At 41.8% G+C, this 26,741-nt stretch overlaps 1 protein-coding gene across 1 annotated transcript; it reads left to right on the top strand.

The window, feature by feature from the left end:
• Nucleotides 1-2,317: 2,317 nt before the first annotated feature.
• fam189a1 (family with sequence similarity 189 member A1) lies at nt 2,318-23,625 on the top strand. The gene is made up of 12 exons (XM_071525736.1): nt 2,318-2,428; nt 5,159-5,290; nt 12,403-12,510; nt 15,647-15,807; nt 18,781-18,916; nt 20,219-20,297; nt 20,393-20,691; nt 20,806-21,178; nt 21,388-21,459; nt 21,687-21,701; nt 22,112-22,410; nt 23,404-23,625. The coding sequence occupies exons 1-12, from the start codon at nt 2,330-2,332 to the stop codon at nt 23,608-23,610; spliced, it is 1,980 nt and encodes a 659-aa protein (XP_071381837.1). The 5' UTR covers nt 2,318-2,329; the 3' UTR covers nt 23,611-23,625.
• Nucleotides 23,626-26,741: the final 3,116 nt, after the last annotated feature.

Genomic DNA, 26,741 nt, shown 5'->3' with positions numbered 1-26,741 from the left:
AAACTGCTTCGCAGCGTCAATGGCAACCAGCTTACGGATTCATATAAAATTACATTTAAAAAAACGAATATCCGAATCCCGAAATTGAAAACCGAATACCTACCCAACGAATATCCGAATAGTCGAATATTCGGGTCCAGCCCTAGTAATATGTTTAAAGCTGCATTAGACAACTTCACACATTGGCAGCTCTAAATGGCAGCAAGAGGCAACTGCTTGAAATTGTTGAACTTAAGCGAACAACACACATCATGCTCTTATGTACCAAGGGACAGGCAAAAGATCTAACCTTGCTGAGTCCAGCTTGCTCTGTACACTCACTGTTGTTTAGGAGACAGTTCGCATTTTGCTCTTAAGTATTGATTTATCACTTTCTGTTGGTGGAGTAGTGCACATATCCAACACCAGAATCTAATTTGGGTAAATAGGGTGAATCTACTGGTTCTCATTTAGTGGGGATGGGACACTCTATTCTCTATTGCAGCCTCACTTTGTGATTTAAACTGATAAGACGGGTGTATTTTCACATAAAAATCTTGCCTAGTGAAGCTTTATGCTATGTTTACTAGCATTAACTAGCAAGCCAAGTAGCCTGACGTTATTGTATTCTCCATATTAAAGCAGCTGATCAACTAGGGAACCAGACAGCTGAGATCATATTCAAATTAGGTGCTAATTAATCAGGTTTACACGTCATCACAATAAATGCACCATGGGACTGTGCACAGCTTGTCCTTGTTCTGTCTCTCTGGCTGCCTGTCTCGGTTTCTGCCCATTTCTGTCGCTGTCTGCTAATTTGATTGTCTGTCTCCCTTTTTGTCTTTCTTGTCCACATCTCTCCTCTTTCTCTTTCTTGCCGACTCTCCCCCTTGCCCTCCAACGGGGTTCTCCTCAAGCCCACCCATCGGCCTCTCAATCTTTCAATTTTCTACCACGGTGAAAAGCACTTAAACTTATCGCTCCATCTGTTTATTGCATCCCACCTCCAGTTCCTTCCCTACTCCGCCCCCTTGTCCCTCTCTCCTCCTCTCCATCTGTGTGTGTGTGTGTGTGTGTCTGTCTGTGTGTGTGTGTGTGTGTGTGTGTGTCTGTCTGTCTGTCTGTCTGTGTGTGTGTGTGTGTGTGTGTGTGTGTGCTCGGCAACCTTTATATCAGTGAAGACTCCTGCTCGTGCCCTTGGTGTCCTCCACCCAGTGTTCCAGTGTTTTTATCTAACGATTCGTAATGGGCGGGTTAAAGAGATCGGTCACACAAACGGCTAATTACAGTGATCCATGCTTTTAATTTCCGCTGGTCAAGATGAATTCCGAACTTGAAAACTTGACAAAAAGAAAGGTAGAAATCAAGCTGAACTATTCCGCTTGCCAGGTGCAGCCATTATGTGTCCATAAAGCCAAGAGCTGTGGAGATACAGACAGAGACAGTATTATATTGTACTGTTACATATTATATTAAAGGGTTTTTGGTATAGAGTCAGTTCTGATATACAACTCTGGGGCCTGCCTTGCAGTCTACAGGAGAGGGAAGGCTGGTTGTCCACAGTCAGCTTTAATACTCTTCCCGTTACACTTGACCAGTAATTTAAAGCTCCTGATATGGTATGATCCATATTTCTGCCGACAGGATTGATATACACTGGACTGTCAGGTAGGAAATATAGAAAATACTTCACCCTCAGGACTGGGGGGCCAAGGGGATATTTGGAGTGAAAGCACATTACAAGACACCAGAGACCTGAACCATCAGTTCTATCAGCTTGGAGGTCTAGAGAAAGATTGGAGTTGTGTAGAGATTGGTGTGTGTATGTGTGTGCGTGTGTGTGTGTGTGTGTGTGTATGTGTTTCATACTGGCCATCACTCTATAGGTCTGAAAATGACATTAACTGCTACAGGAGCGCTATAATGTCAAGGAAAGCGTTGTAAGTACTGCGAAGATAGAAAAAGGTCACCATGAGTAGAGAATTTTCGTCTGCCAATAAGTCTCTCTGTTGTTTCTTGTGTTGTTCTTGGAAAGCTCGGCCGTAATTATGATTTCATTTGCCCTCAGGCCTGGGTGGCATGAAAAGAAACAGGTTATTGATCTCTGCTGATGTCCGTGCTGGTTTCCTCTCTGGTGATCTTGTGAAATCAGTCAGTGACTATTGATTAGTAAAGTACTCTGTCTCTGGTAATGCAATTGCTATCAAACACAATAAAAATATCAACAAGATAAAAGTTGCTGAGCGCTGAATGAACGGTAGCAAGCAACAACATTTTGATATTATGGCTGATGTTCTCTCTCTCGCTCTCTCTCTCTCTTTCTCCCTGTCTGTCACAGATCACATTCTTCATGCTGCTGTCGGCAGTGTGTGTGATGCTGAACCTGGCCGGCTCTATCCTGTCCTGCCAGAACGCTCAGCTGGTCAACTCCCTGGAAGACTGTCAGCTGGTGAGACCGCCAGGACCTCAACCCTCTTAACCCTCATCCCCTCTCCTACTTTAACCTCTACGCTGCAAAAAAGTTCATCATGGGTTCTAAAATCTCATACAGACCCCATGAAATGGCATCTTTGCTTGATTGATTACCTTGATTTTATGCATTTCCAGGATGTTGGGGCGGGACATAATGCAGTGAGGGATCATTCAAAAGTCTAAACCAGTGGAATACGAGTCAAGGAGAGAAAGGCAATTTTATTTGATGGGAGGGGTGCGGAGGAACGGGGTTGTTTAAAAATCTGATGGTTTTATTGGTTAGAAATTTATATTTACGTCTACTGGTGCAGCATGAGGTCACCATGAAAGATACTCTGTTTTCCAGGAAGTAAAAGTAATGGAAGTTCATTTCATGGGGACTTTAAATCCTTCTGCCAGTTTCCAATGCAGTTTGACTTCTTTCATAATCAAGTTACAATGTCTTGAAATAAGGTGGATTGTTTCATTAGTATTATGATGATCCAGGACTGCTCAGTCTCTTAAAATCACTATTATCCCTCCAAAAAAGGAGTTTGTTCCACCCCTTAATCTGTGATGGTGCACTTATGCACAACTCTTTAGAGAATGAAATGCAAAAGATGGGAATGGTAAATGTGACACTACATATGAAGATTTTCTGGGCACAGTGGTACATCCCCTGGTTTGTAATTGCTGGCACCATCTTAAAGACAAACCAACAAACATCACATCATATGAGTCCGTAAAGCTAATCTCTTGCTCATTGTCAGTGGAGTAGCTCCAGGATTTATATTGATACGACAGATTAAAGTTTGGAATAGAGTTCCCACTTTACACAGACAAAAAACACAAGTGAATTCTTAAATTGAATGGTATTCCTTTTTAATAATTATCTGCTACTTTAGACTAATGCCACCTATCATTTTCTTGAGCTTTATGGGGATAGATATCCTGATAAAGTTGTATGTAAAATGTTCATCCTGAGGCATTTGCTAACCCTATCGTGTGTAAAATCTCTCCGTCTAGTAGAGTGCCTCACAGATCAAATAAATATCCAGCCACTCTGCCACAGTCCTATTAATATTGGGGCTCACTGCCTGTCTGTCTGACTGATTACCCACTGGAGCTCATGCTTTAATTATTAAGAAAAACATATTCATCCTCCATCTGGAGAGAGAGCTTGCTGGTTCCATTTGTCTGGTTTAGTAGTAGTTTTTTTTTCAACGCTGCTTTTATTCTGTTCATGTCATGTCAATGTCTGTGTCAAAATGTTTCATACAGCGGTGTCTGCCTGTTAGTTCACTTTGGGAAGGTTTTACATGAAAATACTACACACTTGTCTTGCCTACTTAGAATTTCATAGTAATAGTAATTCCCTGTGAACTCAGGGTGAAATAGATTAATACCAAATCAAGCTCCGGAAGTATCTTGCCTCCCTAAAAAGCCTGTTTTCCATTCATTAAGGACAAGCTTTTAATGTACTGGCCTCTTACACTTTTTCTGTCTTACATTTTTTTGTCCATGTAGGCTATTTATGTGTTTTTGTGTGTGTAGTGCAGGCGTGTGCATTTCTGAGTCCATGTGTATCCATGTCTGCATGTGCATGTGTGTGTTTATGTAAATGTGTGTAATGCATGCATGTAGCCACATGGCAGGCTGACAGGCAACACAGGCTGTAGAATTGAGTCAGCATCAAATGTTAACTGAACTAATGGGCCGTGAGTGACTGCTGATGATTCATGAGTATCACTACCATCCCAGTCAAAATCAAAGATGGCTAAAACACAGATTAACAAGTTTATTAGCTGAAGTTTGATTTTTTTTTTTAAATGTTTTTCACCAGTGGTTTTCACCAGATTTGAGAGACTGTACTCCCGGGTGTTTTCAACAGCATTTTAATGCTGTTGAGAAAAAAGGGAGGGATCCAGCACACTTCAAAATGAGCTTATAAAGCTGATGATCATGAATAGTTAGACATAGAAAAGTCTTCACGTTCTCATAATGATATACTAAGCTGATTTTTTAAACCCCGAATTTACAGTGCCAAGGGTTCCTATCTTTTTCATGACTCAAGAAGCCTCTTCTTATTCACAGAGTATCCGACCCTACCATTTACACATTAGAAGCAGCTTTTCAGCATCCTATCGACTTTCTTGACATAAGTGAGACCAGCCGAGTCGACCAACTTCACTGCTTTATGTGGCTCCCCGGAGACCCTCCCCTAGTCGTGACTGAAATATTAATGTGCCTCATCTCCTCTCCCCAATGTAATTAACCCATACTTGTTGGGTTCACGTCCTGCTTTCTCTCAATCTGGGTCGCACAGTAGAGGTATCCTCTACCTCAATCTCTCCCTTGGTAGCTCCTCACATCTCACAGCCTCTCTCTTGTTGTACGCTTTTGATCAGCCATGTGCTACTGCCTCTCTCATCCCCTAATATGGTGAGACATATCTCAGGTGTCATACCATCATATATCTGTCTTTCATCTTATGATTAAGCATTGTCTCTTCTTGCATTTGAAATATGTTTCATGTCAGGAGTAGATATATCCGGCACCACATTGTCTTTCAGGGAAAAAAAACATCAGAACACCAAGCTAGAGGCCCAGGTCTGATTTGTGTGTGTGCGTGTGTGTGTATGTGTGCTATATGTGTGTGTGTGTGTGTTTTGTGTATGTGGCGTGCATGCATGAGTGTGGATGTGTGTTCTCCCCTGCTCTCCCCCAGCTCAAGTTTGACAGCGATGGAGTGTGTGTGTGCTGTGAGCTGCAGCAGCAGAGCTCTAGCTGCAACAACCTGGGAGAGACGCTGAAACTGAATCCGCTGAGGGACTGCAACACCATACGCCTGCGCCTCAAGGTGAGTGGGAGCGAGCATGTGTTTGTATGACAAGATTACTGTTTCCACTTACAAAATACAAAACTCATTCTTCCCCAAAATAAAAATCATTTTGTTACCAAAGTAAGTGCCTTACAGTAAATGGATGGAAAGTGTTATTTGATCAACTGAGCAATGGATATTCATGTCTTGCTGTGGTGGAGTGAGACATTAGCCGACATTTAAAATCAATGTAAATATTGTAAAAACAGGCCCACATTTATGATGTAAAAATTTAAAAAGCTTTCTTTGCATCTTAACTTTCAAGATTTTACTTGATGTGCATGATATACATGATCACATTGACTTTAATAGTAGCTAATAGTCAATAATAGTCCTTCCAAAATAATTTTCTTTAAACTGTTCAAATCATCAGTTAAAATCTAAACTGATGTCCCTATGTTTCTTCTCCTGTAGTGTAGCATATCCGATCTGAGAGCTGATGTGCAGCCAGACGAGGTAAAATGCAAAAGCAATGCGAGTGTTCAGGCTCAGATTAATTGGACAGGAATTGGAGAATGGAGATAGCATTTGTCTTTCCCTAAGAGAAAGACCTTTTAGTATGCAGCGTGTATCTAGCCTGGGTTGGCTGTAGTTTGCTAGTGCATGATCTCCGTAGATTATCTTGACTCACAGTGTCTGCCAAAATGATATACAGTATATGCTACTGTGTCTTTATTGGATAACGGCAATCAAATGCATTCATTTCATGTCCCTGATTGATTATAAAACATTGATAACCAAATAAAAGACTTCTTAGGGTGAAGCATGGTTATGAAAAGAGGAAAGATCAAGCACATTTGTCATTGTGATCATAGCTCATTAAAGAGATATGGGAATTGGTGCTATAAAACTTTATTAAGTGCCAAGGAAGTCAGATGTGTTGAATTATGTCTGATGTTAAAGAGAAAAAGGTGTCATATCTCAGTCCCCAGAGTCCACGGCCATTTCAGACGGCTGTTAGGTTGTCGCTGGATCCTAATGAACTCATGATGCAGCTGCCATATAGTTCCTCTGGCACTAAAATGCCGAGCATATGGGGAATGGGGAATAATCAGTCAGAAGCAGGCCATTAAGACATCTACTAGGTAATAGTCCAGTTAGTTTCTACTTCACTCACTTCACAACAGCCGCTCTTTTCCATTTGGAACTTTTGTTTTCATGATAGCTTTCAGCACTATCCACATTTTCCTGCTCGATAGTTGCAGTTCATTCTTTTCAGACACATTTAATTTCCATACCTTTTTCTTTTCCTTTTATTGCCGTGGGGCATGTACAATAGGTGTCAAGGAGTATTGAGATAATTTGTGATTTCCTGTGAGGAGGCGGATGTGTAACCTTGGCGGCGTAACGCGCCATAATACTATGAGCGGCCCGGGGCAAGGTATCGTTTGGAGGTTAAATATCCAGTGAAAAAGCATGTTAAACAGTTTCCTTAGAGGTGTTATTACATTTGTTAGCCTGGCAGGATTTATTATGCCATTATGAACATGGTAGTCACCAGAGAAATCACATAAATGTGCCCTCTCACATCTGCAAGGCAGATGCATTACCACAACAAAAATGAGCTCAGATGTAGCCTTTATTAAAGTTCCTATTCTTAAGTCATGTTTGCCACTTAACAATTAGTGATCACAAACTTCTTCACTGGAGAAGAATTGTTTGGAAAATTCTCCTTTTACTTTTGTCAGCCACCAGTAGTCACAAGGAATGATACAGTCGTTTGACAAACACAAGTTTGTTTCAATATGTACAGTATATTCAGTTTTAGTCCACTACATTCACTAAAGAATAGAATAGAAACTTATGCAGCATAGATACATGCACGATCTACAGTGGCTTCCGTCTCTATATTGCATGCATATGAGAGGAATATGAAATACATTTCTATGAAACATTCCTCATAGCACTTGCTTTAAAGATTGGATAGACTTTTCATACATTCACACTGTTTATGGAGTAAAGTTTCACCAAGAATCAAAAACATAACAATAAAACATCTTCTATCTGGATTCAACTTGCCCTGCTTGACTTTAAAAAACATCAGTTCTAAGCTCGACTTGTTTATATATACTTTTGCTGCGACTGGAAAATGAGGAGTTGTTATTCAAAGGCTAGGACTTTTGGATTGTGACAGTTTGTCCCTCCTTTGAAATCATAGATGGAATCATTCACACTGAATCCTCAATCTGTTACACTCTCAGAGAGCATGCCGTTGATGCTGAGGCTTTTATCTTTTTTACATTTCATGCACGAGATGATGCAACAGGACTGCCGATGCAAATGCAAAGAAAAATTAATAATGAAAGAGTGTGAATAAGGACACAGGTCTCTTGTGTGGAGTGTGTTTTTCATGAAAACATCAAACACATCCTAAAAAGATGTGTCTCTGCTTTGTAGACTGCAAAGAGGCTATCAAGTTACTAAGAATGTGCGCTCCTGTTTGCATGCATTGTATATATTTTTATTTGGATGTTTTGGATACCTTTTAGACTTTGAAGTGAAAGAAGAGTGTGGGTAAGGAAAGAGATTAGTGCCAGTAGAGATTGTATTTGAATTGCATACATTTGAATGCCATGCTCATATTTAACCACTGTTTTCCAAAAAATCCATTTGTTGAATGAATTCAAAAATTGAATTTGTAATACACAATTTGAAATTGAATGCAATGGCTTAGAATCGTGATTAGTATTGAATTTAACTTTGAACAATTCTAATTCTTTTCCCAAATTTTTCCCAATGCAAATCCAGTTTTCTTAATTCAGTTTCAGCTTCCTGCGACACACATCCAGGCACAAGGGACTTTTGTTCCCTGAGTGTCGACAGGAAGGCAGCCGCCTCCTCAAAGGCTGCCAACAGTGGGCTAACACTCTTCACTTATCCAACCACAAGCCATGTGGCACTGTGCCTCGCTTTTCTGCTCAGCCAATGATCAAGCCTCATTCTCCCCACTTGGTGAAAGAGCTACAAATCATGTCCCAGCTACTAGTACCAGGCTGCATAGAAATCTCAGTACATCGGTTTGCTACCTTACAAACAGCTAGTATTGATGTATTGTGGCCTGGCAGGCCTATAGTTGTTTGCAGCATCATCATATTTGGATATTTAGCATTGAGTGTAGAATACCACTAAGGTATGTTTACATGCATAATCACTACAGTGAGGAATACAACACAGATTTCTTGGAAGGGATTATGAATCGTAAATTATCACTTTTTCCAAACATTTAGCTGCCCAGCAGTTTGCCATTAGCCTCTACCTAGCCAGCAGTTAGCATCTCACTATAGGACACATATTCACGTTTTTAGAAAACAGTCAGTTTTAGCTTGATTTGCAAGGTGATATGATGTTCACTTACATATAACAAATTACATGATTGGCAACTCTTATTGTTCCAGTGAGAACTAAAACACTTTCCTTGATCCTGAAAATCATTAGACAGGAATGTGATGCTGGTAGCATGGAAGATAGAGTGGTGACAAAAGAACAAATCCACTGCTTTTCTGACCTCCTGCTATATCAGATCGTCACAACTCTTTCTCTTTCTCTCTGTGTTTAGTGCAAGTGTGTTGAGGTGGGGGAGCTTGTGCTAAGCTGATGGTGGGAAGCACTGTCTGAAGGCCTGTAGCTCTACTGGTTGTGGACAATAAACTTCTTGGCAGTCATCTTGCTAATAGGCTTAACAGGCACATTGATCATTATCATCATCGTTCTTCGCGGCTACCAGGTGGTCTGCAGTGGAGAGAGACAGGTGTTATATTGCTCGGGCTGTAGCTGAGATGAGAGGGACAGGTCTAACTGGGAGGGGTTATCTTGGAAAACCGAAGGCAGTCTCTCTAATGCCAGGCTCAGACTACATGATATTGGCCCAATTTTGCCACGTTTCTGCCATCGCAGTCAAATATTCTACATAGGTACAACTGAAGTGAGACTCCTAAATATCTCACTATGCCAACAGATCTGTGCAGCGTGTAGTCGTTATACTGTATAACCACCTCAAGTTCTCTTTGGAGGATAGACAGCCCGTATAGCGTCCTCTTCCTCGCATCCAACAGCGGGTCCATACTCGCTTTTTCTTGCCAACAGTGCCAACAGTGCCAACAGCACACACAGCACATCTTGAGAGGTCATGATAGAAAATATTTTGATTGACAGCAGAGACCCCTCCTCCTCCCCGTTCCCTGGCAAACCTGCCGCTTGGTCTTAACAAACAGACTGCGTCGCCACCCGGAGAACTAGTGTGTCCAGCCCTTCAACTGGCACGGCGACATTTCACAAATCTGTGTGCTCTGACATAATCTAACATACATAAAAGACAAATTCTTCAAGTGGAAGTGGCTCGTCTCTCAGCTCTCATACAGCGTCAGAGTGCTAAAAGCAAAGAACTTACTGGCTTCATCCCTGTGGCGTTGCCTGACTGTACCAACCCCCCCTGGCGACTTTCTGACAGAGATCCAGAAGAAACTTGTGGACTTCTTTTGGTCAGGACATCGTTGGCTCAGGACATCGTTGGCTGAGGGCTGCTGTCCTTTGTAGGCCTCTCTAGGAGGGCGGTCAGGGCTTTGATTGACCTGGAGAGCAGAGTGGCAGCTTTCCGGCTCCAGGCAGCAAAGAAGCTGTTCTATAAAATTGTCATCTGCTGGAGAGAACCGGTGTATGCACTGCTGCAGACCGTCAGCTTCATGAAGTAGGTGGAGATGAACACTGCAGGTCTCTCAGGAGTATATACATCTGTCTTGAAGGCCTGGTGCCTGCTGAGGAGAACATGTGTGGAGGGTGTAGGGCCGGGACTGTGGATATGGCAGGAGTTTATCTTCCATAACACAGTATTTCCATTGGAGTCGGTGTATTCCGCCACCCTAAGGCAGTGCCTCATGAGAGGTGGCATCACCAAGCTGCAGCATCTGCTATTTTGTGTCATGGGAGGTTGGAAAACCCCCCCAGGAGCTCGGCCAACAGACTGGACCTGCCGGATGCTGTCAGAGGCTGCTGGGCGATGCCGCAGCGGGGGGGAGTGTCCTGAGTTCCCTGTACTGAGGGTATCAGCAGAAACTGGGGGCTGGCTGGAGGAAGGGGGGCTGCTGTCCTTCGCTACTCCGAGCCTGTGGCAGTTTGGGCGGGCAGGGAGTAAGGCCGTGTACTTAGGCTGTGCTTGGTCTGGAACCTCAGGGTTTGAGAGACAACACTGAATACGAGTGGCAAGTACTGAGTGAGGAGGGAACTACAAGGTGAAGAGCCACTAAGGCGTCAAGATACCTGCAGTAGAGAGTAGTGCACATGTGTTTTTTCAATGTCAGTGGTTTACATGGGTTCTGTACGACTAGGTTAAGAGAAAGTGTCTGTGCAGCAAGCTTTATTCTATTCATGTCCGCAGGAAAAAGATGAGTGGAGTGGGTCCTATAGACTCTGTAGCAATGCTGAAAGGTCTCTGCACGCCTAAGGGTGGACTGCAGTACATGTATTTGCCTTTAAGGAATGATATTTATGAATGTTTGGCAGCTGCAGAATATGTATGGTGGAGTCTGTTTTTATTTCAATGTTGACTGTACCTGTGAGGGCTGCCTGCACTGTGAATATTGTTATTGTTGTGTGCCTGTGTGTAGGTGTGTGAGCTTGTGTGTGTGTGTGTGTGTGTGTGTGTGTGTTGGCATGGGAGTTGGTGAGTTATTAAAGTGATTTTAGTTACTTCCTGTAGTTTTGTTGTGAGATGTTTCATTAAAGAACATCAACAGTCAAAGTATCTGCCACAAACAAACACTTCAGTTCCTCTTACCTCTCTCTCTCTCTCTCTCTCTCTCTCTTTCCCTCAACGTCTTTTCACATTGTCAGACTGTTATCAGAATGATTGTGTAAGTAAATGTGGAGTGACAGTGGCAGGCCGCACTACTTGTGTACTTATGTCAATGAGAATGTGAACAGATGGCGAACCCCATGGAAGACAACAGCAAATACCTTGTGCTTGTTATTTTTAATATGTGAGAGAGCTGTTATGAATGCTGAACTAGATTACCTAGACCTATATGTTGCACCTATATCAATAATATATTATATTGCTCATCCTGAGACGGCCATACAGGCTGTTCTCTCTCACACGTCCTGCGTGCCAGATTGTCGCTATTCCGAGAGTCAATTTCTAGGAAGTTAGTGCTACCCATCCTGTGATGTTCTTCACTGGCCCAGAAAATTAATTCATCCGGTACCGTTATTATAGGTTCATTTGGTAACAGATATAAACTTAATGTGGAGGCACTTGAAGATTATTATTTTCCGCCTTCATGGTGGAATAACAAAAACAGCAGCATAATTGGAATGCAGTCATAAGTCTATTTTCCTGATTCAGAGCACTGGGCTAGTATTTCACCAGCATGCACATTTATTTTTGCTGACAAATTCAATACTGGTTTGTCCCCTCGCTGTTAACTGCTTTGCCACAGTGTGATGCTGTATAACGATGCTTGTACTTAACCTTGGATGTTTATGAGGTTGTTTTCCCTCTTGAGTGATGGTATTATACCTATTCATATTCATGAAGAGTGAAATGTTTTGCTATCATGTGAACAGACGTTACATTATCACATTTTTGTACATTTGCAAACTAAACTTAAGATTGCTTTATTTTCAGAAATGTTAATGAAATGGCAAGGGAATGCCAACACTGCAGATCTGATTCTCACTGAGACCAGAATGAGTGTTGTATGATGCTCCTCCTAAAGCAGCCACATATAGGAGTGTTCTCCCTCTGCAGTGCCACCCTGCTGTGCTTTTTTTTAACTTGGTTACCTTACTGATGACGTCAGTGCTGTTTGTGTCACCTTCAGTCCTTTTCTTTGTTTTCTCCTTCTGTTCCGCTCTTCCCTCTCTTTGTTGTAGTCTGGCTGAAGTAATTGCTTATATCCCTCATCTTTGCTGTTCATAATATTAAACCCTCTTCCCCTCCTCTCTCCTTGCCACCCTCTCTCCTACACTCTTGTGCTTGTTTCTCTCCATTCTCCTTCTTTTTCACAATCTCTTTTTTTATCCTTCATCTTCTCTCCCTTCTTTTGTTCATCACCCTGTTCCTCTAACAGTCTCCTCCTCTCTCCTCTGTCCTATAGGAGCTGCTCTTCAGTGTGTGCGCCCTCAATGTCATCTCCACCATCGTGTGTGCTCTAGCCACTGCCATGTGCTGTATGCAGATGGTCTCAACCGATGTGCTGCAGATGGTGAGTGTGACGGAAGGACTGAGAACAACAATGGCCGACTTTGTTTTTCTTGCAGTGACCACCCTGCGGTGGAAACAGCTAAGAAGCATTTTCTAGTCTTTATTTACAGAGAGAAGATCATGACCATCAGGAAAGGTAAACACATGTGGCTCGGTAATGATGTCTCACTCATTCTCCAAGATAATGCGGAGTTATGTTTGAGTTTTTTGTTGCATCCTTGTAAATATAAGTTAACGTCAACACAAACAGTGAAGGATAGTAGCCGCAGAACCTCTCTCTGTGTCCTCCTGCATTTCAAAAAATATGTTGGATTTGTGGCAAACAGCACAAGGTCTCACTGGATTTTTCCTGCGAAAAGGAACACTGTCCTCAAAATGACCCTCTATTTATTTTATGTGAAACAATGAATCTGTGTCCAAAAGCTAAATGTTTCCAGCCATGAGGGAAATTAACATGGCCACGCACCCTTTGTTCTTCACATCAACAATGGTCTCCCAGTATAATAATTTATGCTTCTGAATAGATAACAACTGGAACGGTACAGTAACACTGCCAACTTGTCACCAAACATGAAATAAAGTTGCAGTAGATAAAGTTTGTAATATTGGATACAAGTAGCTCTTACATGTTTTATGAGCTGTGCTGTAAATTTTGTGGACCCCAAAGCGAGGAAAGGAAAGGAATAGGGAATTGCAATAGCCTGTATACTAGAACTGGAGGTCTTCTCCCGGGGCATGCTTGTGGAAATTTGATAGGAACTGATTGAAATTTGGAGCCGGAACAGCAGTCAGAGGTAGATATCATCAGGTTAAGGACTGAGAACTCGGTTTAGACCGAGCAAAACTTGGGCAGGTAGAGGCAGGACTTGGCAATAAGACAGTGGTTTCAGGACTAAGGTTATTGTTACATCAGATTAATGTCTGATCCTTCAGAGAGGGGGATTAGCTTCATTTTAGACAACAGAGTGGAAAGGCAGGAAGTCACTGATGATCACAGCTATACAGTAACTGCTCATACACAAAGAGCCACATGGCTCAGACAGACATTGCATTAGTTTCAGCACTTGGTTCAGTTGCCACAGCATTCTCTAGGCAATAAAGAGTCATGGATGTAAAGCGGACATGCCCAAATGACTGCTGCAAATTTATCTTCAATCACTCGTTAATCTTTGAGTCAACAGGAAATGTAATTTTAAAGCATCCTGCACAATTATGATCTGATCATAATTATGGAAAACACAATCAATGATCTTATCTAATCCCTATGTTCAGTCAGTTAGTTATGTTCTGTTATTTCTTAAACAGGGATAACTTGATAGATGCATGAATACTTTATTGATCCCTGGGGACAATTAGGGTGTCGGGAGCATACATTATAAGACACATCTTAACAACAATAAAGAGATAACAAAACTGCATCAATGAAGATTAATATTTGAACATTTAATCAATATTATTACAAGAAATATTAAGTAAGATTCATGTTTTAAAAAATATAAAGGAGCCATACAGAAAATTTAAAGAAGAAAATAAATTAGAATCTAGAAGCAGTCAAAAATTGTAACTGAAAGAGTATGCACATATTGACATAAAGACTCAATACACAGCAGTCTTCCCAGGCTTTCAGATGATCAAAGTTGTGGACAGACAGCGCTCAGCGCCTCCTCACAGGCTAAACCGGCAGAGAGGACCGGAGAGATATGGGTCGATTTTGTGTACAATCCAAAACAGTTCTCAGCAGCCTCCCACTCGGCTAAGACTAATGCTGTTGCTGTTGCGGGAGGAGGCAGATGAAGACCTGAAGCGCTCCTCGGTGGAATGAGACACTAACTGAAGTTGCATTGACAGCAGGTCAGGGAGAGGGTGGAGGTCGTTGTGTACAGTAGCAGATACATTTTGCTAGCATCCTTTTCACCCAAACTAGTGACTTTTAGATATTTTAGATTTATCATACTACTTATAAATCTTTAATCTTGGATTTTTTGAACCACAGAGATGGTGATGCTATAGGAATGCATCTGGATCAATTAATGACTCTCTGTTTGAGGCTTTTGACTGAGCAATGAACTGAGGTCAGTTTTCACCTCATTTTATCACAGCCAGCACAAATTTCTTTATATGTCTTTATGTCTTTGTAAATGTCGTACAGACACTTAGTGATTGTATAAAAGTGGGGAATTACTTTATTTGAAAAAAACAACACATGCACACCAGCAGGAAGACATGTTTAAATCAGTAACTGAGCACGGCGGTGTCTAAGTATTGATTCACAGTGAGGTAAAGGACAAAGGAACCGTGTCTTATCTCCAACAGTCTCGTAGAGTTTCCAGGAGTGGCCTCATCTCCCATTTACCACAGGAGGCATTAACCTTTTATTAAGCCCAGCAAATTTAGCCAAGTCAATAACAGCAGTGGTAGCCTAGAGATTAGAGAAGCAGGCTGGTGGTGATAGGAAGGTTGCACCGCTTGGGAAAATTTGGGTGAGGAAAGTGAATGAGAAACAATCTAGCCTCACTCAAAAACTACTGTTGAGGTGCCCATTAGCAAGGCACTCCCAGAACAAGACTGGATAACCCTTTAAATTACAGGCCATAAATTACACGTATAAATGACTGGTAATTACAAGTAATATACAAGTAAAATAGTTAAATTAGTTCTGGGGTTTCTGTTGTTTCTGTTGTTATTTGAGTAGAGTTACTATGGAGTACGTACTGTATGTATACTTGTGAATATTGTACATCAGTACAGTCAGTAGTTATATATATTTTCTAAAATATATAATGTATTATTGTATGTATTCTATATTATAAGCAAATGAAAACCTAATGAAAAAAGATGGATTGTTTCTGTAGTGTCGTCACTTTATGTAATAAATGGAAGAGAAATCAATGGAGACAGTGTGCTTCTAACTTTTTCAACTAGTTTTTGCGGGGAAAAAAAGTGTGTGATAGTGCCACTTATCTAATACAATAACTGGTAAAAGCAGGAACAGTAAAGCAGGACAATGCTAAAAGAAAGAGTATATGAGCTTAGTCAACTGTTCCTGGATAAATAATGGTTAAAATAATGACTAAATAACTGAGAGCTAAGTACCATGTGTAATAATGGCTTGATAATGTTTTTTTTTTTTGTTTCAGTTCATGCCTCACAGAGCGCGAGCGCTGAATGCTGACTGTATGACCCCCCATGGTACCATCCTGCACCAGACGCTGGACTTTGATGAGTTCATCCCTCCCATTCCACCACCGCCCTACTACCCTCCAGAATACACCTGTACCCCCTCAATGGATGGACAGAGGTGAGTGGGAAAAACACACGCACAACATCTTTTGTCGCTGCTAAGAAAAAGCCTTTGATATTGTAGACTTGCTGTTCCCAAACTGGAGTACAGATATATCTCATGGGTTATGTGGAAAGCATTGAATACACAATTTGAGCTTAGAAATTGTGTTTTACAACACCCTGAAACCACACATCAAATGTGTGTACTGGTTAGACAAATCCACCTTTAAAATATGTCTAAATATCATCTAATGTTAGAATAGATTGAGAATTATTTGTTACTCTCTCATTGATGGTCTAAAATGAGCAACTTAGATTGTTGCTGCTTATTCCATGAACTGAGGAATTTATTGAAGAATCCAAAGGAGCATTATTGAGCAAGGTTATTTAAAATCCTTCAACATTGAAACTATGATTCTGCTAGTTGGTGCAAGTGATGAGTTGACGCTCAGTGCCCCTTCCTTGAACCGCATGCATCTGTGCGAGTGAAAGGGACAACTGAGGAGCAATAATCAGAATTATGTACCCACATTTCCTAAATATGATGTAGATATTTGGGTTAATTTTTCTGTAGTCTATAACTCTTGCTTGCTTACTTTCTGCCAGCCCCTCCCATGTTCTTTCACTCAAACACATAAAGTAAGTCAGATAGGCCTATAAGATCTGTGTCATAAAACTGGACTTCATTTCAGAAAATCTTATTAACAAACTGTAATCAACCAGTATTGTTGAATCATATTTCCCAAACTATTTCAAATGGCTCCCAGTATTTTTTATCATCCTTTTCTCCTTCCTTCATGGCCCTGCAGCAGATAAATCATGTGACTATAAAACCTTTTGGTTCTGGTAAAACTGGTAAAATGCATAAACCAAGCAAATCAAAATGTTTGAAAAGGGTATTATCCTTGAAACGTTTATGAACCACTGGCAATATTTTGACTATGGGTTTCCAACTCAGTGAATTGAGTGACCTAAACTGAGTCTTGCTTTGACGGCCACACCCATGACCCAAGTTTAATTAATAAAATTCTAATTAACCATCTTGAATTGTTATTTTGGTGGTATACTTAAGATGGTAGGCATAAAATGTATACTCATGTTGTCATGGAAATAGATGTGGCTTATTTCCATGACATTATAAAAATTCAACCATCAACCACCATATTTGGCACACTGAAGGAGTTTACCATGATGCACTGGGAATAGGTCCTTTCTATTCTAATCCTCTGGCTTTCTCGGAGCTTCCCAGCTCTTCATTCCTGGCCTAACCTTGGCCATCCACAAAGCTCTTTAGTCATGGGGTAATACCCTGGAATTTGACACAAGACAAATTGAGAAGGGACATGCTGACTGAAGAAGCAAACACATCTGAAGCTGTTGGTGAGGACTCGAATGCTTGAGTGACTAACTGCAGAATCTCCTTTGTCACCTGTCACTCCGTGTTTAATCCACCCACCATGGGCATTTTCTACATTCCCTTATCCAGTGTTTTTATTAAACATCAGTCCTACGGAGACTTTGTAGCCGATGAAGCAGCTGCAAAACATTACTGAAAATGTTAACTGAAGGCAGTGCATTAATATATTTCCCTGTCATCTTGGAGCATGAGATAATCCAGGGCTGAAGGAATCAAATCAAGTGTATTTTGCAACACATTTTAGACAGAAAAACAGGAGAGATGAGGAATGGGACAGGAGCTGCAGTGATTGCAGTGCCAGGGGAGGGATGGAGCGTAAAACCAAACAGACTAGGAGCAGGACAAACGCAGGGATGGAGCACAGGACCAATAGGCTGGGCACTGGAAGACAGTTTGGAGGCACAAGCCCCCCAGGAGGACATGCAGCGATGAAAAGAACGAGGCCATTTAGTTAGTGGAGGGAATAAAATGAAGAGGTCACAGATGAGGATATGAACCATGGTAAGGATAGAGGTTAATGTCTAAAAATCTGGCTGCATAGCAAGTTACTTAAGTTGATTTTTGACAGAGAACAATTGATTGGCTAATCCGGTCTTTCAGACTTCACTGAGAGATTCATATTTGAACCTTTGCCTGTGTGAAAACACATCACTTAGATGCATTACTTCTTGTCATTGGTATGGCTACTTGTCACTGGTGGGGGCTTTATCAGATTCAATACAGCTTGACAATTTTTATGTGGTAGAGTGCAGTCAACCACTAGGCATTTCCTATGAGATAGCAAATGGGCTGCTGCCGAAAGCAGAATTGCCATCCAAGGGAAAAATCAAAATCCATCACATTAAGCAGTAATGGCAAGTGTCTGATTGGGCAGAATAATCTGACTGTGATCAACACATGCAGTATTATCATCCATGGCCAGCTCAGAGTATTTTGCTCTGTTAAGCAGCTGTGACATCCATGATTCTCCGTTGTTGTTAAAGATCTGTTGAGCCCTCCTTCCGTGAAGAGCATCTCGTCCATTTTCTCAGCCTTGCGACAGAGAGTGCTGCTGATGAAGCCATTTGGCAGGAAGCCACATCTGTTTGTCAATTATGCCATAAATATAAACAAGCCTGAAGAAGCATTTATAGAGTGTCCCTGCCCAGGGCCAGGGATGTGTCATGACATCATCATGCCCGGGATGATTGGTGGAAGCTCGCAGGTTATGTTTCATGCTCTGCCACTTTAGAGGCGAATGGGGTTGTAATTAAAAGATACGACCGTTCGCATGACTGCTTATTCTTAATTGGCACCGTATGAAACGGCAGTAGCGCACATAGCATAATACAGTGTGTGTCTGAGACTGGATTGGAGCATTGGGAATATTATGGGACAAAAGGATATTTCTGGTCCTTAGTGTCTCTGAATATAGAATTATATAGAATTGAATATGCTGTGCCAGTCCCTAAAACACAGGACTCTGCACCGTTTGCTTTGTGCTCTCTCTGCTTTCTGTGTCCCAATTGTTCTAGATATGACTTGTATTGTTTTTCTTATTTGGGTGAACCTCTGTTGTTTTGTCTCTGACAGAGGTCTGCACCTGGACTTCCCCCATTCTCCATTCAGTGCCATCTATGGGGTGCCTATTAACAGCCCAGGGACTCTGTACCCAACTGACCTGCCCCCTCCATATGAGTCTGTGGTGGGACAGACCCCTGCCAGCCAGGTGAGTAACACCAGCCTGCTCTGTCTTCAAAACAGCACTGTACAGGCAACTGAGCACAGGACGCGACATTAATTCAATATGGAGGTCAGATACCTTCATCGACCTTGAAACATACATTTTACATACATTTAATGTGACTTCATAGCTTCCTAACAGCTTGCCATCACAGTGCTTCCTGTTCAAATCTCTTAATCATTAGTCTCCTGCTGTAAATTGCAGCATTTTCATGTTTGTTTTCAGCAAGTTTTATGTTTTGAGAAGTTAATCAGTCAATCATTCAAACAATTCCAACAGCTTTCATCTAATCTGAGAGTCATCTGTTCAAGGAGGTCTCCTTTGACTGTCATGTTGAATTGATCAGAGTTTTTCTCCGGCTGAAGAGAGGCTCAGATTATCACTCAATCTCATTGTTCACAGCTAGAAATAACTGGATGACTGGCTGAGGGAAAGTCTTGATCTTCAAGTGTATTTTTAATCATGTAACACCTATTAATCATGAACACCTTTGGACTCTTTCCCCCATATTTCCATAAAACATGATAACATGATTCATAGTTCCCATTACATACACTTTAAACAGCATCCTCCTGCAAGGAGCTATGATAGAGGTCAAATCAATAGAGGGTTTTCTCACCTGCGATGGATTTGAAGTGTCGATGGTTCTGCTGGTGGATGGCTGATGGAGGCAGGCAGTGCAGATGGAGAGATTGATTGATTGACTGAAGGAACAGCCAGAGGGTAGATGCATCTTTGAAAGTTCAGTTGATTATTTCAGGCCATAGGCATCGCATGACATTACATTTGAAAACGACAGTAATATGTATTCGGTCATACACTGTGAAAGGCATGGTATTAAATCTAATTAAAGCTTCTCATTCACCTCGAGATGATCCAGCAGTGTACCTGCCCCTTAAACTGAGGAATTGTTATTTGTTTGGGTGCTGTGGTCTTACAGAGCCCTCTACAGACCTAACTGTGGTATTGAGGGTGAGGTGCCAGACGTGAATTGTTAGCGCAAGAGTAGTGACAGAGGATATAGTGGAACTCCAGCATCTATAATTCAGATGATAGATTGGTTTACTATCATGCCCAAGAGAGAGAGGTTTGTACACTCTGTATACCTGCATTTGCCCTCAACTACACCACTAATGCCAGATGTGTGCCATAACAGCATAATCAGCAAACAAGTGGTGTGAGACCTAAACAAACTCCTCTCCATCCTGTTCCTCCGTTTCTCACAGTCACTTCTTTTTACTCACTCTAAGCTATTGGTGTGTCCTGTAAAATGTTTCTTTTTCACAGGTAACTACCAGCATAGAACAGCAGGCCACCGAGTCCAGTCTGTGTGAGAGGAACACCACTGCAGGACTCAGCACTCAGGGTAAAGTCCACTTCCTTTGTGCCCAACGAACGTTGCAGAGGTTTGTTCCCTTTGTCTACTGCTCTTGCTGATGTTACTTCAATCTCTGTTCGCAGCCTCAGTGGACAGTGCATCCCTGATCGTGTCAGAGGTGGCCGACCTGCAGGACCACAGCTGCTCCTCGGAGGACTTGTGCTCCCTGGAGGTCCAGGGCTCGGACTCCTCTCCCTACGGCACGCTCCACACTGCCCCCACTGATGGTAGCTGCACCAGCCTGGAGCTTTGTACGCGTGGCTCCTCACGTTGCCATCGTGGCCTACGTAGCTCTGCTGCTCGCCCCAGTGACACGGGGTACAGCGAGTCCTCCCACACCCACGAGTCTCTCGCACGCTCCCCGGACTGGTCCTCGGAAAACGTCAGCAATCTGGACCATGAGGATTCCACAGACATCACGCACGCATGCGAGGAGCTCAGGGCTGCCATGCACATGTGTGAGGAGCTTGCATCAGCCAAACATGTGCCGGAGGAGCCGCCTAAAGCATCAACACACTCCCTCATTAAAGCGAGAGCGGTGAGCCGGAAGCTCACACTCCCTGTCACTATCCCCCCACCACCTCAACCCTGCTCCCCCACCTCTGTCGCCTCCTCTGGGGGAACTTCAGCCCTCAGCCCTTTGGCCCCTTCCCCTTCCCCATCCCCTCCTGCCAGGCCACGTGGCCCCAGGCTGTGTTTCAGTGTTTGGTCACCCTCCTCCACCTCACAACCCCCCTCTACCTCAGCCAGAAGTGGCTACTCACCCTCAGAGAGACCTCGGGGGCTCCGTGCAGCCAGGAGATACCGCAAGCTGGCACGCATCGTCCGCTCCACCAGTGACCCGATCTCCTGTTCCTCCACATCAGGAAGTAAGTGTTGCAAGAATATTGTTCTGAAAAGGTGTTTGTACTACAGCTTACATACCCCATCTAAATGTTACCAATGTGATCAACCTTTCATTGTCCATATAACAAAATAGTAGGTTCAAGGTTTCTAGCTAGTAAGAGGCAGTGTCATCATTTGCTGTCTGTAAGTTGGCTCTCTTGGCCCACATGAAGGTTCTTGTCTCCCTCTGCAGGTGAAAGTTGTGGCTGCGCCTCTGCAAGTAACCCTCCTGCTGAAGACTCAGCTCATACGTCACCAGAGCAAGGTAGTGTTGAACAAATTGTGTATTCATGTGCTGGTAGGAAGGTCTGAAGTCAGCTGCTGAACAGCATTGCATTCACATGCTATTTTGTCTGAAAATCAAACCCAAAAGACAAACTATAAGCAAACATGGACATTCTGCAGCTTAACAAGCCAATTTAATGAACTTCATTTAAACAAATGTTAGGTTATGATGATGATGGTTAGTCTGGCAAACATGTAATAAAGGAGCATGTGTATATAAGTGTTTTCTTACTGTTGGCTGACAACTGGATTTTTTCACCATGTTGAGAAGGTTAGAGGTTAATATTGCATCATAACTCAGAAACTTGGCTAGCAAAAATTTCTCAGACTTTCGGACTTAATCATCCAACTTTGAATGGTGTTCATGTGAAATGGGAATTCATTTTTCCGACATATCCAATAGCACATGAATGCAGGGAAAGATTCCACAGCCATAGGTTATTGTGCAGTTTTAAATTGAGTTAGGACGTAGCTGATCTTGAGAGTGAGACCATGCTTAACTTGACTGGTTATTTTACTTTACTCAAAACACTTCAGCTATGGGACTGTTGTGTGATAATGTGTTTTGATCTAACAGACTGTTCTTTGTTTGTTCCTGGTGTGTCCAGACCCAACAGACATTTCAGCAGAAGCAGGCGGAGCTAAACCCAGTCACGTAGGTGTCAGGAAACAGCAAAAGGAGGGCAGGAAAGTGGATATACACCTCAAATCCCGAGCCCTGCACACACACTCCTCCCATGAGCGCCCACACTCCCTGGCTGACCTTAAGACATACAAAGACACCAAAATATTGGTGGCTAAGTTCCTGGAGCATTCAAGCTGCAGTCTACCTCCTGAAGTCCAGCAGGTTGTCAACAGCATTAAGTGTGTCATCAAGTCAGATGAGAAACACATGGAGGAGGCCATTTTCAGTGCCAATGTTATAGATCAGGTAATGCAGTTGGTAATGTTGGTAATGGAGACGTGTTTAATAGCCAATTTTGGGGAAAGTGGAATTATAGCTTATTGCAGACGATCAATGTGTATTCTGGTTTTCACAGAAATATATTCATATAAATTGGAACTAATGATGCTGATAGGAATATGGTTAAAGATCTACAAAGTAATTTTCTGTAACACTTTTTGTCAAAGCAAAACAAATGAAAATCTGGCTTGACCTCTCCTGTGATAAACCTATTCTGCTATTGGGCACTTGTGAAGCAGTTAGGGGGTACAAATGAAATGCGCTTATGTAGATCTTTGGATTTTCCCTAATCATTAGCATAACATTCATATCATAGCTAGTTCCAGTCATGAAAAACAAATTATGGGTGCAGCCTTATACTGATTTTTCATGTGAGAGAACAGCATCAAAACTACAGTAGCTGTGGATTATTATGGTGATTACTATAATCCTCCATGTGTAACAAGTGACTGCCAGTGAAATTTAGAATTACATCATTTTACAAAGGCCAATACTTCCATACAGTACTGTGCAAAGGTCTTAGGCACCTTAGATTTTTTATATAAATTTTGTCTTAGATTGTCCTAGATGTTTATTTGTTTTCTGGATTAGTGTGTCAGTAGACCGCTCTTTATAGTAATTTTTTTTTATATTTAGAAACATTTCATTTCATTATTTTTGAAAGCATTTTCACTTCACAGAATTTTTGTGCCTCAGACTTTTGCACAGTATATGGTAAAATACAACTGATTTCCATATTGATTCTTCCATGTTAGTGGTGCTTGTTGGTGAATTGTACTGATTTCTCTCTCTCTCTCTCTCTCTCTCTCTCTCTTTCTCTCTCTCTCTCACACACAATGTAATTCAGTTCAGTTCACTCACATTCAATTCACAATGGTAAACAATCCTGTAAACAATCCTGCCAAAGCATCTAAATACTGTTTTTTTTCTCTGCCTCTCTTTCTTTCTTTTCCTGCACAGGTGATGACCCAGTCACAGCGCATCATCGGCAGTCCCAGGAAGCGCGGGCACGAGGATCTTCACCTCCAGAGCTGCGGTGCTTTGAGTTCTTCCCCTGCGTCCCTGCGCCGTCCCAAACACCCCCCACAAACAACCAGCACCTCTACCAACCCACTGGACTCCCCCTCCTCTGAACACAGCCTTGTGTGTAGAGAGACCATTCTCTGACCACTCTCCCAACAAGGACTCCAGTCAAACCTCTGAGGGCATTCCAGGGTGCCGCTGTTGCAGCCACGCTGTGCCGAGCTGCGCTGCGCCGCGAGGGGCAGCAGATTTCTGTACAGCGATTAATAGATATTCAGGCATCGTGAGATCGTTTATCTGCACAACGTGACTGCAGTAAAGGCAATCTGAAATGGCCTCATATCTCATAGTGCCCTGTGAGACCGTGCCAAGACATCAGCAGAAATGGTAGCAAACTCAGACTGAGCCTGCCAGTGTCTGTAGTGGCTTCTTTCTCATCAGAAAAACAACAGAATGTTCTCCCTCAGGGGATCTTTTCTACTTACTTTCATCTCTTTAAAAAGAAAAAACAAAAAAAACACAGCTGGTAATGAAGTTAGGACCTGGTGACTGGAAGACAAAGGAGACTGTGTTGTCAGTGTTCGACTTGTCCTCATCATAAACGGGAAGAAAAATGTTTGTATTAAACTGTGAACTGGACTGACTGAGTGACTGGGTGCTACTAGCCATCTTTTGCAGACTTTGTGGAATTGTTACTGATAGGGTGGTGAATATTTTGTGGTGCCGCTGGTTCAAGAACTTCACAGACGTGGATTATTTAACTTACCTCAGTGTGTTACAATTCTTATCAGTGTTACAATAAAGTATGAGTTTGTATCTTGTGGTTTGTTTTCTTTTCTTCAATGAACAGTCTGCAACATTTACGTCAATCTGCATGCAGTGGTGTTGTGAATATCTAGTCAACTCATCACTACGATAATGAAGGAGAAACATATAACCTGACAGAAAGACAAAACCTACTGCATTCAGCTCTGTTGTTGCTGTTATCACAGAACACGGACTGGGCAGTTAACACATTAAGGAATGTGTTAACTCTGTTCTTTGCCTCCAGAGATTAAGTGTGAATAAATATAGAGTAGATAGTATTAGTGGATCTCACACTCTAATTATAATAATAATCATAATCATCATCTTTATTATACAACAGTAAGGTGCTACACAAACAACAAATGATTTAAAAAATACATCAAGACAGAAAAAAAGTTAAATAAAACAATAGGTAAAAACAAATTTAAAGACCAGTGATTTTAAGCAGTTATTTTAAAGATGACAATGATTTTGCCAGTCTAAACTCCTCTGGTAGGAGTTCCCAAGCTTCAAAGCTGAGCAGGATCTGAGATGTACTATAGCTAGACTTGGCTGATCAGTAAAATCTTAAAATCAAATACAAACTCAACAGGCAACCATTGCATTTAAAGTTTATGTTTGTTGGCATTTCTGCTTTATTAGACATTTGCAGAAGAGAGAAACAGGAAATAGAGAGGAGATGACATGCAGCAAAGGGCACAGACCGGACTCGAACCTATGCCGCTGCAATTAGGACTTGAAAATGAAAATTCCCTGTAATATTCATGTAATAATTCTGTAAGACTTATTGGCTGTGTTACTTAGTAGTGACATGCACAGGTGCTGAAAGAGCAAGGGCAAAATTGTGGACTGGTGGAATGGAAACTGATCCTCTTGGGTCAGTTGACTTAAGTGCCTATATCATATAACATCTGCAACATCTTGGGTTCGAAATTGGCCTGGAACCCATGTTGCTTCTCACATCTCCCTCTCTTCCACCTTTTGTCTGTTCTTGCTGTGCACCCTCTGATACAACAAAAATGCCACAAAAATAATCTTTACAAGGACACTTCCCCGGACATGCTAGAGGGGCATGCAAAGGAATTAAAAAAAATCTCCTTTTAAAAATGTATTTCTGAGTTTTGCATAGTGGCACGCACATACCCTTTCAAGAGAGAAAATGCAATATATTTGCATCTCTAACCTCTCACAGAGATAAATGTAATCCAATCTAAAAATTACAGGTATGAAATGAAATGTAAAATAGGAAATCAAACACCTTCGAAATATCAAACAGAACCAACCAAAGTAGTTTCTTTGTTTAGCAAGATAGTTTCCATTTTCATTTTCCAGCAACTAAAAATTTTTTTCCCATTCAAGTTCATCAAAGTATTCAACCAGAATTCGTATTTATGAATGTCACTTGATTTATTAAAAGTTGCTTACGTTATTCAGTACTTCCACTTTCATTTATTTATTTTGTTTTTAATCTAAAAAAAAAAAGCAACAGCTATTTTATCTTCACACACTGGATAAGAGGAGGCAAGTGTCTTATGATTTTATGGAGAGGATGAAAACATTCATGTACATGCTCTCTGCTGACCAATGTAAGCTCTTAGTAAGGTGTGGTATAGAATGGTCTGGTATGTTATGGTAATGGCATGGTATTCAACATCAGGGTTGAATAGTCTACATATAGTGGAAATACTGTGCTATAGGCCCCTTTTAGCTCCTCAGCTGATCAGTGTTCACAATGCCCCTTAACCCCTATCTCAGTTTTTCAATCTGAAAAGCATTTGCCCCCGTGTACGCTTACAGAGCAGGCATGGGCATGGAGGGCTGAGAGTAGGTTGGTCATTCCAACCAAAGACTACACCAACTGATTACACTGCACACTCTAGCAATCACCTATACACCCTAGCAACCGCCTAGTAACACCTTAGCAACCACCTATTAATACCATAGCAACCACCTTGTACACCCTAGGTACCACACTAACACCCTGGCAACCAGCTGCTGTAGTGTTTGGTTGGAATGAAAATCTGCAGACTCTCTCCCTCCACTCTCCATGGCACCTTGCCCATCCCTGATTTAGAGTGACCTTATCTTACTTTGTGGTATTTTATCTCCTATGGTATCACTATTGTATTAGGGACGCATAGTTTTGCGCTGATATTTGTGTTGTAGGCTTACACTGCTATAGTGTAAGCCTACTACACAATTGTAAGGGGATTTTTTGTAAGGGGAACACAAATTAGAATCAAATGACTGTGTTCATGAATATATTTTACGGCGAGGAAAATTATCTTATGTGTCATCTGCAGTAGGCCTAAAGATAAGATAATGCAAAAACAAGCCAATAGGCTGCAGCCAGCTGTAGGCTAATGTGTTCATAGTAAAATAACAGTAGGCTAGATAACAAAGCCACAAAAAATGGGCATGCTCGATTTAATTCACTTCATCATTTGATGAGCACATCACGATCCCGT

The sequence above is a fragment of the Centroberyx affinis genome, unplaced genomic scaffold, assembly GCF_046629955.1.
Source record: "Centroberyx affinis isolate AG114_WGS23_722 - 3 ecotype Tasmania unplaced genomic scaffold, CSIRO-AGI_Caff_v1 ptg001333l_1, whole genome shotgun sequence".
NCBI classification, from domain to species: domain Eukaryota; kingdom Metazoa; phylum Chordata; class Actinopteri; order Beryciformes; family Berycidae; genus Centroberyx; species Centroberyx affinis.
This window is presented reverse-complemented; position numbering and strand designations above follow the sequence as displayed.

Excerpts from the sequence above, each read along its gene's own strand:
- fam189a1 (XM_071525736.1), top strand. The coding sequence starts at position 2,330 with ATGCTGCTGTCGGCAGTGTGTGTGATGCTGAACCTGGCCGGCTCTATC. Across the intron at positions 5,291-12,402 it reads CCATACGCCTGCGCCTCAAG|GAGCTGCTCTTCAGTGTGTG; the intron begins GTGAGTGGGAGC and ends TCTGTCCTATAG. Across the intron at positions 12,511-15,646 it reads CAACCGATGTGCTGCAGATG|TTCATGCCTCACAGAGCGCG; the intron begins GTGAGTGTGACG and ends TTTTTGTTTCAG.